The sequence below is a fragment of the Hemiscyllium ocellatum genome, chromosome 5 (assembly GCF_020745735.1).
Source record: "Hemiscyllium ocellatum isolate sHemOce1 chromosome 5, sHemOce1.pat.X.cur, whole genome shotgun sequence".
NCBI classification, from domain to species: domain Eukaryota; kingdom Metazoa; phylum Chordata; class Chondrichthyes; order Orectolobiformes; family Hemiscylliidae; genus Hemiscyllium; species Hemiscyllium ocellatum.
Window position 1 is genome coordinate 53380649 of NC_083405.1, and position 12794 is coordinate 53393442.

A 12794-nucleotide genomic window follows, 5' to 3' on the forward strand; every position below is an offset into this window, starting at 1 on the left:
CCAGATACCCACCCTATTCATGCCACTCAGAATTTTATATACTTATATCTGTTTTTGCAAGAGCTGAGGGGTAACCAATGTAAGTTTATCAAGCTATCAAGGGCGGCACGGCGGCACAGTGGTTAGCACTGCTGCCTCACAGCGCCAGAGACCTGGGTTCAATTCCTGCCTCAGGCGACTGACTGTGTTGAGTTTGCACATTCTCCCCGTGTCTGCGTGGGTTTCCTCCGCATGCTCCGGTTTCCTCCCACAGTCCAAAAATGTGCAGGTTAGGTGAATTGGTCATGCTAAATTGCCCGTAGTGTTAGGTAAGGGGTAAATGTAGGGGTATGGGTGGGTTGCGCTTCGGCGGGTCGGTGTGGGCTTGTTGGGCCGAAGGGCCTGTTTCCACATTGTAAGTAATCTAATCTAATCTTTATAACTAACACACTTCAATTTAAGCAACATCCTGGTATCATCATCATCCCTACAGTTTGGAAGCAGGCTATTCAGCCCATCGAGTCTACACTGACCCTTCGAAGAGCATCACACCCAGACTGACTCCCTATATCCTATCCCAGTAACCCTGCATATCTCATGGCTAATCCACCCACCCTGCATATCCCTGGACACTATAGGCAATTTAGCACGGCCAATCCACCTAAACTGTACATTTTTTCGACTGTGGGAGGAATTCGGTTCACCTGGAGGAAATCCATGCAGACTTTACAATCTCCACACGGACAGTCACCCGAGGCTGGAATCAAATCAGGGTTCATGATACTGTGAAGCAGCAGTGCTAAACACTGAGCCGCCAAGCCACCCAGTATGAAACTACTTCTGTACTCTCTCCAAATCCACCACATCCTGCCTATAGTGTGGTGATCACAACTGCATGCAGTATTCCAAATATGGCCTAACTAAAGTTTTTATACAGCTGTAACTTCACTTGCCAATTTTTATACTCCGTGCTCCACTTGATGAAGACAACCATGCTGTAGGCCAATGTACCACCTTATCCACTCATATTGCTACTTTCAGGGAATTGTGGACTTAACACCCCAAGATCTCTCTATATCTGTGTTCCTAAGGGTTCTGCCATTGACTGTCTACTGCTTTGCAGTACAGCAAGGTTCAGTAGGAGACAAATTGGAATGAGCAGAAAAATTGAAACTGATAATGTGCAATTTCTCTTGCTCCCTTGTACTCCACCTGTCCCCCAGAGAGCAATATCACTTGGCCTAGATTTTTCAATGACCAGATCATAGTTTCTGAAATGTACTGTATAAGGGGGTTGAGTGTCAGGACTCTGCATAATCCCTAGCATAGTTGACTCTGAAAGAATTTTATGGGAAATTGAAGATTCCACTGAAACCTCAGAGTATCAAAGAATTTGGAGAGTTCTGCTGCAAATAGGTAATTAGTTATTCAGTTGAATTAGAACATTAAATACATTGTCTAACTCCTGAGTAACTATTCAGCTGGCCCCTGGACCTAAATCTCTCATCCCAAAATTATCTTTCCTGGACATCTGACACCCTGCTCAACCCAAACGTCATGACCATTGCTCCCCCACTTGCTGTAATACCTGACGATCCTGACAACTGTGGGACTTGACATTCCCTGCCACTTGTCACAACCGTGCCCATCTGTAACCCAATATTGTTCCCCACATCCCTGACAATACAACCCCCTACCCCAGCACTTCCCTGCTTATTTTATCCTTCTCCCCACCACTGGATCAACAGCCTCTGCAAGCGGACATCACCCCCTTTTGCCACTCCTGGACCTGACCCCCTTCTGCTGTTCCTGATCTGAGACTACCCTCCTACCATCTCGATCCTCACACTCAGACAGAATCCTATCGGATGCAAAACGTTAACTATGATTCCCTCTGCACAGTTGCTGCCAGGCCTGTGGAGTTTCTTCAGCATTCTTTGTAATGGTTTCAGAAACCAGGTTCACAAAGGTGGAGAAATGTTCCATACCATGCACATCTATAAGTAGTAGCATCAGCTGATATTCAGGTTGGAGTACATCCAGCACATAAAGCAACATATTTACCAGCATATGTAGATTTCTGCTTGACATATTGATCTGAGGATTGATAGTAGTGTTTAGCAGAAATGTCTTTATAAAAGTTTGGGAGTGAAACGGAAATTGATAAATGGCTTGGAAATTCTCCAACGTGAAGGCAAGGATCTCCTCTGTTAGTAAGAGTTAATTCTGTTCATGCTATTGATTGTACAAGTGAGATAGTTGAGTATTTGATTGGATTGAAGTGTATTTACAATCTTTCATTACATTTTCTGAACAGGTCAAAAATAGTAACCGTGGTTTATCTGGATAAGGAAGGTTGTCCATTTCCACTCTCCAGTGCCAGCCTTAAATCCCACAGTAACATGTTTGTTAAACAGTTCTTGTTAATTTTCCAACCAGGAAGAATCACATTGGGCAAACTGCCTGTTTTTCTCTTTTTTTTTAACATATCCATCTGGAATATTAATTCTACACTGGCTGTACTGTTTTATTGTAGAATTCTGATAAGGTGTTGATGCTATCTCTTTCCACAGATGCTAGCAAACCTGCTGAGTATTCCCAGCATTTTCTGTTTTTATTTCAGATTTTCAACATCAGTACTTTGCCAGGGCACTGTATTTTGAGGGGAGTGGTGAGAAGTTGCTGTAAAAGTGACTGAAATATTGATCTTAAAAGATTTGAAACAGAATTCCATCAGCGTCTGGTTTAAAGCATTCAGATCAGCAAACCGCACACCTTTGACTGTAGTGCATTTAGGATGAGACTAATGATAGATACTCATCACTTGATTTTGTCATTAATCTGTTGATAATGAAAATAACCTGATTTTGATATTTTGGAATTAATTATTTTCCCAGTAACCAATTGTAATTAGATATCTTTAATAGCAAATCTGTCACCTGTTATCCAGATCAAATTTTCTCATTAACCTCTGCTTAATGTCATGCCCTCCTCATGTGTAATTATGTTAATCCTGCTTGTGTTGGGTGTTTTGTTTAGATATTCCATTCCATCCAGAGAACATGTATGGAACTTCTGAAGATCATTGAACAGTACCAGAAACGGATTTGTTGTACGTATTTATTATTCTCTGAAAGTTTTGGAATGTGTTTAATAATTTGTTTAATTATATTCCTATTTGTACTTTACTTAAATTTATAGAAATGAATGTCACAGTAAAACCTCACAAAACATTGAACATTATTTTTAATTATTTATGTTTACAATGCAAATGCAAAAGACTAGATAGGAACAAAAGATGGTTGAGCACTTTGAGTATAGTCTACTGTTCTATTAGATCATGGCTGATCCAAACTTCCATTCCTATAACATATTTTTGTCTGATTTCAAAACTTGGATTTTGTCTATTTTTCTTGACCCGTTTCCCAAGATTTTTTGGCATTGACTGTACAGTATAGGCTCCCCATACAATCTCTATGAACAAGCAAGAGCCATCCATTCCAAGGGTGGGATACGTTGCTGGATTGCCATTGAAAAAGTGGGAGCTACATGAAAGGGCAAAAGACTAAGCTGAGACTAGGGCTTTCAAGAGCTGCCCAGTGCTCTGTAAGCTAGTGCTTCTCAATAAACCTGTTGGACTATAACCTGGTGTGTGATTTTTAACTTTGTGCGTTACTAATCCGGTTTCTCTTTGTCAGCCCAGGGCAACCATGACCATTTTACAATCCATAATTAGTGCCAATTAACTACAGAAACCTAGGAGCTTCTAGCTCTGATTCACTCAGAATCAAGCTGGATGTACATTTATCCACTGAGTTAATGTAGAAAAATATTAAACACCTAACTGATGCCTATTGAGAGTGAGTAATTTTAAATCAAAATGAAGGTATTTGGCTTTCATCTTAAAATTCTGGCGTGTGAAAGAAAGGTTAGGAGGATGGGTCTTTGTAAGAAGCAAAGCAATTGAATTAAATCAGAAATCTGTGATTATAATTTGTTTTACATGATTGATTGAATGCTGGATGTTTGATAGATTTTAGTGCCAACACCCACTTCATTCGACAGTAATTTTTATAGAAGCCCAGGTTTTGAAGGAACTTTGTGAAACTTTTGAAGTCACACTATTGGTAATGGGAGGAATGAGAATAAAGCCACTTCATCTGGCTCACCAGCTCCTTGTAGCTATCTTTGCCATAACTTGGAACTAGCCTTCTGAGACTGAGTAGTAAAATTCTCTATAAGGCTAATAGCAGTTTTGCTTTCTGATCCAGAATTATGTTTGAAAAATCATACTCCACTGATTCTACCTCTGAAGATAGGTTAGATAGACTGGGTTTATTTTCACTGGAACACAGAAGGTTGAGGGGTGATCTGATAGTGTATAAGATTATGAATGAGTGGAAAGTATGAGGCTTTTTCCCAGGGTGGAGGGGTCAACTATTAAGGAGCACAACTTCAAGGTGCGAGGTGGGGAAATTCAAAGGAGATGTGCGAGACCAGTTTTCACACAGAGGACGGTGAGTGCCTGGAACGTGTTGCCAGAGCAGCAGACACTATAGCAGCAATCCAGAAGCACCTGGACAAATACATGAATAGGTAGGGAATACAGGTAGTTCTGGGAAAACGCACATTTTGGCAGCATGATTTGGCTACAATATCACTGAATAATTAGGGAATGGTATTTTGGAGAACACTTACCTCTGTTGGCAATAACACGATTCCATCAGGGATTTGTTGGCACATGTGCAGAACAAAGTGTGCAAATGTGTGCATCAACATCTCTGCACTGCCCTGTCAGTGCAGGTTTTTGTGCCATTCTGTTCAAGTGCCAATGTCAGCTGCCGACAGAGCAGCTTTCTGTGAGACGTACTGTACAGAGACAAAAAAACTGCAGATGCTGGAACCCGAAATACACAGGCAGGAGGCTGGAAGAACACAGCGAGCCAGGCAGCATCAGGAGGTGGAGAAGTCAATGTTTCTGGTGTAACCCTTCTTCAGCACTTGGGGCTGGGTGTGGGGGAGCTGCAGATTAAAGGGGTGGCGGGGACAGGGTGATGAAGTGGGGATGGGTGAAGACAGGTAGAGGGTATAGTCTGGTTAGTCAATGAAAGGAATAAATCCGGTTGGTGGCTGGGAGCAGTGGAGGGGTTGGGAAGGGAGTTAGGGGATTGGGAGGTAGGTTATTTGAAATTGGAGAACTCAATATTGAGCCCTCCGGGCTGTAGGCTGTGCAGAAGGAAGATGAGGTGTTGTTCCTCCAATTTGCGCTTTGGTTTATTTTGGCAATGGAGGAGGCCAAGAATGGTCATGTCAGAAAGGGAGTGGTTGGAGGAATTGAAATGGGCGGTGACTGAGGTCCGGTCAGCCCCTGCAGACTCTGATGCAAGCAGCTTTCTTACACTTTTTTAAAAAAAATGTACTGTGTTAAATTTACTTTTGTTTCATTAATAAAAAATAATTTCAATCTTCATTCAGTCTATGTTGTACTATGCATTAGACTTGTGGGTGATCTTTGAGCAATTGTGAGTAATATTCTTTGCTGGTCTGCCTCTAACCCCACTTTTCCTATTGGCCCCATGATTTTTATTAAGTGAGGTTTCACTGAATGCAACCATGGTGTTTTGGAGAACTACTTGTAGAGGGATATGCAGCCTGTAAGTGAAGACAATTTTAGTATAGAAAAGCAAAAGTGGCAGCACAAGATTGGAGGGGCAAAAAGCCTGTTCTTGAACTGTATTGTTCTTTGTTCTTTATGTCATTGTCCTGCCAATTTGAGTACTTGCCCATTACTCCAAATATCTGTTTCCTTACAGTCCACCAATTTCCTTTCCATTGGGAGAAAGTGAGGATTGCAGATGCTGAAGATCACAGTCAAAGAATGTGGTGCTGGAAAAGAACAGCTGGTTAGACAGTATCCGAGGAGCAGGAGAATCGATGTTTCCAGCATAAGCTCTTCGACGTCGATTCTCCTGCTCATTGGGATGCTGCCTGACCAGCTGTGCTTTTCCAGCCCTGCACTCTTCGAATTTCCTATCCATGCCCTCACTTCAGTGGGCTTCCAACTTAGCTAACAGTCTCGTGTGTGGAATTATATCAAAAACCTTCTGGAAGTTCACACACTCTGTCCCTGATTGTTTGTTAATTTCTTCTGTATTTCAAGCAAGCAATCCTTTTCTGCTGTGAATACTGAAGCAAAATAATTATTTAGCATGTCTGCTATTCTCCCATGGTCAGTGACAATATCCCTGTTCTCAGCTTTCATTGGGCTAGTAGTACTCTTAATCAGTCACTTTCCCTTTATGTAACTATAAAACCTCTTTTTTTTTATTATATCCCTTGCAAGTTTCCTTTCATAATCCTTTCTAGCCACTTTGTGGCTCTTTGGTCTTTGTATTTATAATTTTAAATAGCCATCATTTGTTCTGGACTATCCTACAAGGGAAAACATTTCCACATCCACCCCATTAAGACCCCTCAGAATTTTACTTCAATCAAGTTGCCTAAACTCCAAGTTGACATAACCCTTTCCTGTTCAGTCTTTCCTCATACAACAATCTGTCCATTCCAGTCATTAGTCTAAGATACTTTCTCTTCTGTGAACTGAACTGTTTCCAATGCATTTCTATCTTTCCATATGTAAGGTGACCAATACCATATACAACTAATCCAGATGTGGCTTCACCAATGCTCTGTATTACTGAAGCATTACCTCCCTATATTTGTACTCAATCCCTCTTGCAATAAAGAATTACATCCTATTAGCTTTCCTAATTACTTGCTGTGCCTGCATTTCAGTCTTGTGTGACTTTTATGCTAGGACATCCAGATCTCTCTGCTTCTCCTGAGCTTTGTAATGTCTTGTCATTTTAATTTTTTAAATTCTTTCTACCAAAATGCAAAAAAGAATCACATTTTCCCCATTACACCATTTACCAGATCTTTCCATTTAAGAAAACTGTAGTCCATTTAGTCTAACATCTGTCAGTTCAGGTTGTACTTATAGGACAATCAGAAAGTCATATAGAATCTTCCTGGTACTATGAAATGAAAATCATGTTTGACTAATTATTTGCATTTTATGGGGATGTTTCAAGAAGGGTGGATAAAGGGAATCAGGAGATGTGTGTTTGGATTTCTGAAAGGAATTTGTTAAGGTGTCACAGAAAAAGTTACCAGGCAGTATAGGAGCTTGTGACATTTCAATAATTTATTCGCATGAATAGTGGAATGGCTCGCTTATAGAAAAGAGAGTTGGGGTAAGTGATCAAATGGGAGAGTTCATGTGAATGAGTGCTGAGGCATCAACTGTTTATAACCTCTATCAATGACTTGGATGAAGGGACCAAGGTAGCAAAATTTGCTGACAATACAAAGATGAGTAGGAGAGAAAATCATGAGGCAAAATTGAATAGGAACACAGGTTTAGCGAAAGTGCAAAAAATGTGACAAAGTGTAATGTGGGAATATGTGAGATTGTCAATGCGAGTAGGAAGAATAGAATAGCAGAATATTATTAAGATGTGGAGAAAATGCTGCAGGGAAAATGTGTGTCCTTTTACATGAATTACAAAATATTAACATGCATGTACAGGATGTAATTAGGAAGGCAAAGAGATCATTGTCCTTTATTGCAAGGGGATGAAATTTACAACTAGGAAAGTCTTTCTACAACTGCACAGCGTCAGTGAGATCATGCCTAAAGTACCGTGTGTGGTTTTGGTCACCTTACTTAAGGATGGATATATTTGCATCAGCATCAATTCTGAGCCAGTTTAGAGGAATGATCATTATGAAGCAAATATGATTCTGAAAAGATTCTAACAAGGTACATATGCATGTAAATCTTGGAGTATACATAGGCCACTCAAGCCTCTTCTACCATTTAATATAATCCTGGCTATAATATGATTATTTCACAATCCCACAGTGAGAATGTTTTGTGGGCGGCACGGTGGCACAGTGGTTAGCACTGCTGCCTCACAGCGCCTGAGCCCCGGGTTCAATTCCCGACTCAGGCAACAGACTGTGTGGAGTTTGCACGTTCTCCCCGTGTCTGCGTGGGTTTCCTCCGGGTGCTCCGGTTTCCTCCCACAGTCCAAAGATGTGCGGGTCAGGTGAATTGGCCATACTAAATTGCCCGTAGTGTTAGGTAAGGGGTAAATGTAGGGGTATGGGTGGGTTGCGCTTCGGCGGGTCGGTGTGGACTTGTAGGGCCGAAGGGCCTGTTTCCACACTGTAAGTCTAGTCTAATCTAATCTATGTGGGGGGAATCTAGACTAAGGGATCGAGTCTAAAATAAAGGGTCTCCTGTTCATGACCAAGATGCGAAATTCTGCCTTGCGTGATCATTCGTTTTTGGAAGTTTCTACTCTAGAAAGCAGTGGTGACTGAGTCATTGTCCAACTCAGCCTTGACTATAATCTGACTTTTGATATACCAAGGAGCCAGAGAGTGGAGGAGTTAGGCACAAAGAGATCAGCCATTATCTTATTGAATGAAGATTGGAGGTTGGCAAACGTGGTGCCACTGCTTAAGAAGGGCGGTAAAGACAAGCCAGGGAACTATAGACCGGTGAGCCTGACCTCAGTGGTGGGCAAGTTGTTGGAGGGAATCCTAAGGGATAGGATGTACATGTATTTGGAAAGGCAAGGACTGATTCGGGATAATCAACATGGCTTTGTGCATGGGAAATCATGTCTTATAAACTTGATTGAGTTTTTTGAAGAAGTAACAATGAAGATTGAGGGCAGAGCAGTAGATGTGATCGATATGGACTTCAGTAAGGCGTACGACAAGGTTCCCCATGGGAGACTGATTGATTAGCAAGGTTAGATCTCATGGAATACAAGGATACCTAGCCATTTGGATACAGAACTGGCTCAAAGGTAGAAGACAGAGACTGGTGGTGGAGGGTTGTTTTTCAGACTGGAGGTCTGTGACTAGTGGAGTGCCACAAGGATCGGTGCTCGGTCCTCTACTTTTTTATCATAAGTGATTTGGATGCGAACATAAGAGGTACCGTTAGTAAGTTTGCAGATGTCACCAAAATTGGATGTGTAGTGGATAGCGAAGAGGGTTTTCTCAGATTACAACAGGATCTGGACCAGATGAGCCAATGGGCTGAGAAGAGGCAGATGGAGTTTAATTCAGATAAATGCGAAGTGCTGCATTTTGGGAAAGCAAATCTTAGCAGGAATTATACACTTAATGGTAAGGTTCTAGAGAGTGTTGCTGAACAAAGAGACCTTGGAGTGCATGTTCATAGCTCCTTGAAAGTGGAGTCGCAGATAGATAGGATAGTGAAGAAGATATTCAGTATGCTTTCCTTGATTTGGTCAGAGCATTGAGTACAGGAGTTGGGAGGTCATGTTGCGGCTGTACAGGACATTGGTTAGGCCTGTATTGAAATGTTGAAATATTGCGCGCAATTCTGGTCTCCTTCCTATCTGAAAGCTGTTGTCAAACTTGAAAGTGTTCAGAAAAGATTTATAAGGATGTTGTTGCCAGGGTTGGAGGATTTGAGCTACAGGGAGAGGCTGAGCAGGCTGGGGCTGTTTTCCCTGGAGTGTCGGAGGCTGCGGGGTGACCTCAAAGAGGTTTACAGAATTGAGGGGCATGAATAGGATAAATAGACAAAGTCTTTTCCCTGGGGTCGGGGAGTCCAGAGCTAGAGGGTTTAGGGTGAGAAGGGAAAGATATAAAAGAGAGCGAAGGGGCAACTTTTTCACGCAGAGGGTGGTATGCGTATGGAATGAGCTGCCAGAGGATGTGGTGGAGGCTGGTGCAAATGCAACATTTAAGAGGCATTTGGATGGGTATATGAATAGGAAGGTTTTGGAGGGATATGGGCCGGGTGCTGGCAGGTGGGATTAAATTGGGTTGGGATATTTGGTCAGCATGGACAGGTTGGACCGAAGGGTCTGTTTCCATGCTGTACATCTCTATGACTCTGTAAAAAGGGGAGAATAATGAAAAACACAAGTTTTGATTTGTTACAAATTGTTACACTTTACTTTTCCTTTTCAGTTTTATCTCAGGAAGAAAATGAATTGGGACGATTCCTTAGATCACAGGGTTCACAGGATAAAACCAGAGCAGGGAAAATGATGCAGGCATCTGGAAAAGCACTATGTTTCTCTTCACAACAAAGGTACTAAAATTATTTCAGGGAAATATTCTGCGTTATATTTAGCATAAATGTGGTAGTTTGGTCGGGCACTGGACTTGTGACTCGAATGGTATACAATTGAGTAGTAGGAAATCAAATTTGTCTTTGACTTTTTCACATGCATTTAATTCACACCTTGGTGCAGCTATCCAAATGTTGTTCTGAAGTGACTCAATGTAAGTTGTTAATGTTCACCTCTTAGTGGATGCCTCTCATTCAGCCGTGTCAAAGACCTGTTGGAATTATCTCACTGATGCACATTGTTAACATAAAATAGTTGTGAAAAAGAAATGGAAAAATATGATGTTCGAAGCTAGGCAATTACTCAGTCGAATAACTGTACCCACATGACCAACATAAATATTGCTCTTTGATTTTGAAAAAGCTGATGAATTTGTGTCCAAGGATTGAATTTAGTTATCTTGATTGTAACTCCTCTTTTTTCAGCATAAAACACTAATTTATAAATTAAGCTACTCCTTTAACCGTTGCATTTACTTTTGATTTACCACCTGTCAGGATGGGTTCTTTTTTAAGGACAGTTTACAGGGTGATTTAGTATTAATAGCTACAAGTTAATAGCTAAATCTGGCACTGAGAAGCTGAACAAGAGTAATCTTAAGCAACAATTGCCAGTTCTCTTTCAAGCTCATTGAGATCTTGATCAGCCACACGTAAATGCAATCTCTCAATCAAGTTCCTCAAGCCAATCTTAATAATTATTTAATTGGGAGTGAGAACTTGCATAGGATTATCTATTCTTGCTATCCATTTCTTCAAGTTTGTGACATTCATAATGGTTCATGGGTTGATTAATTGAACAAGTGTAGCCACTTACCTATATAACAGAACACTAAATTTTACAAAGAAAAAAGGGATGCTGATTCCGTTCCATTGCCATGCTCATCTCTCTCACTGAATTCCTGTATATGGAATAGCTAACTGGTGTAAAACTTTGCGGGATAGGAGATATGAGCATTCTGAAGACTTACTTTTAGATGTCTGGATAAATTTAATAGACCCCTTCAAATTCATCTGTATGCACAATGTGAGTACCAGAAGGAAATGGGAACAGGGTTTTATGGGTGAGTATTTTGCACTAATTATACATTATTAAGGTATGAATAACAATTTTAAGTACCTATCTGCATATTGTTATTTTGGAATATGTTATTTCCCAGCACAGAGTGGGAGTTAACACTGATATAATTATAAATGGAACAAAGTTAATTGAAGGATGTCAGGATATTAGTGAAAATTTGTTTCTTCAATTTCTAGGTTTCCTGTCATCAATCTGTCCTGTTGATTGAATTTTTTATTTTAAGCCTTGTTTTGTTATTTATTTAACAGATCTGTCTAAAATTTAAAATCTGCTTTCATTGCACTACATTGATCATCAGTTACTCTTTTTTTTCAAAATCTGTTGTACTTTTTTTGTTACTCATCCCTATGCTTTCATATATCCTTTTGCTTTTATTCAAACTAATTTATTTGCACTTCTCACTGTGCTGGATTTCCTTGCAAGCTATCTTTGTATCATTCTGACTAATGTACTTAATGACTAATGTGGTTCTAACAAAAGGAATTGGATGCTAACAATGGTAGTTTTTTTTCTAAAAAATGTTTTGGGCACACAGTATAATTCCCAATTATCTTCTGACAAGTTGCTATTTGTTCACAATAATTGACTTAGTTTTGTAACAACAACAACTAAAGCACAGAGAGGGCGAGAAGAAATATAATGCTATTTCTCTTTCTAGTATTAAGATAGAAGTAAAAGTGTTAATCTGTTGTGGTTAATACTTTAGATTGGCACTTCGCAGTCCTTTATGTCGGCTGTACCAGGAGGTGGAAACTTTTAGGTACCGTGCCATTTCTGATACTTGGTTGACTGTGAACCGTATGGAACAGTCTCGCACAGAATATCGGGGAGCATTACTGTGGATGAAAGATGTTTCTCAGGAATTGGATCCTGATATGTATAAGCATCTTGAAAAGTTTAGGAAGGTAAGAATGATATATTTTGATAACCTTTTGTGACCCCTTTTGGATAGGCTTTGCAATTAGAAAAGCTGGTAACAGAGGATACTTCTTTGGTGGGTAAGTGGAGCTGAGGCCACAAAAAGATCAGCCATGATGGCGCAGCAGGCTCAAAGGGTCAGATGGCCTACTCCTGCTCGGAGTTCTTGTGTTCTTATGTATTAGTGCATAAGTTGAAGCTTGAAATGCTCATTTTATAATCAGAACACTTGACCTCCCTTTTCCCAAAGTAATGGAGTTGTGATTTTTTTTTTGTTGTTGGTGACATGTTTCAAAGTTTTGAAACTTTAAAATCTTGAATTGTGTTCTTTCTGCTGATGAATGTGTAAGAGTTTATTTACTGATAGTAAGACACCTGGTATGTTGCATCCTTTTAATTACATTCAGGAATTTGTTAATACAAAATTGTGATATTTGGATGGTAAACTGTATTGCACAATAATTAATAAACTTTACAACGGCATGTCATGGCGCAGGTCACTTGCTTTAACTATGGGCAGAAAGCAATTTATTTTTAGCACCATGTTGCTATTGCTAATTTGCATTAATTAACATTATAAACAGGAACAGTAGTGTTATTTCCTAATCCTGATCCATGTGCTCATCC

At 40.3% G+C, this 12794-nt stretch overlaps 1 protein-coding gene across 7 annotated transcripts in view; it reads left to right on the top strand.

The window, feature by feature from the left end:
• Positions 1-12794, top strand: part of ica1 (islet cell autoantigen 1) — a 129380-nt gene that overhangs the window by 25642 nt on the left and 90944 nt on the right. For all 7 annotated transcript variants that reach the window (XM_060824747.1, XM_060824746.1, XM_060824751.1 and 4 more), the window contains 3 exons: positions 3019-3091; positions 10006-10129; positions 11956-12154. In XM_060824747.1, the coding sequence (XP_060680730.1) occupies positions 3019-3091; positions 10006-10129; positions 11956-12154 (396 nt within the window). The remainder of the gene's footprint in view (positions 1-3018; positions 3092-10005; positions 10130-11955; positions 12155-12794) is intronic.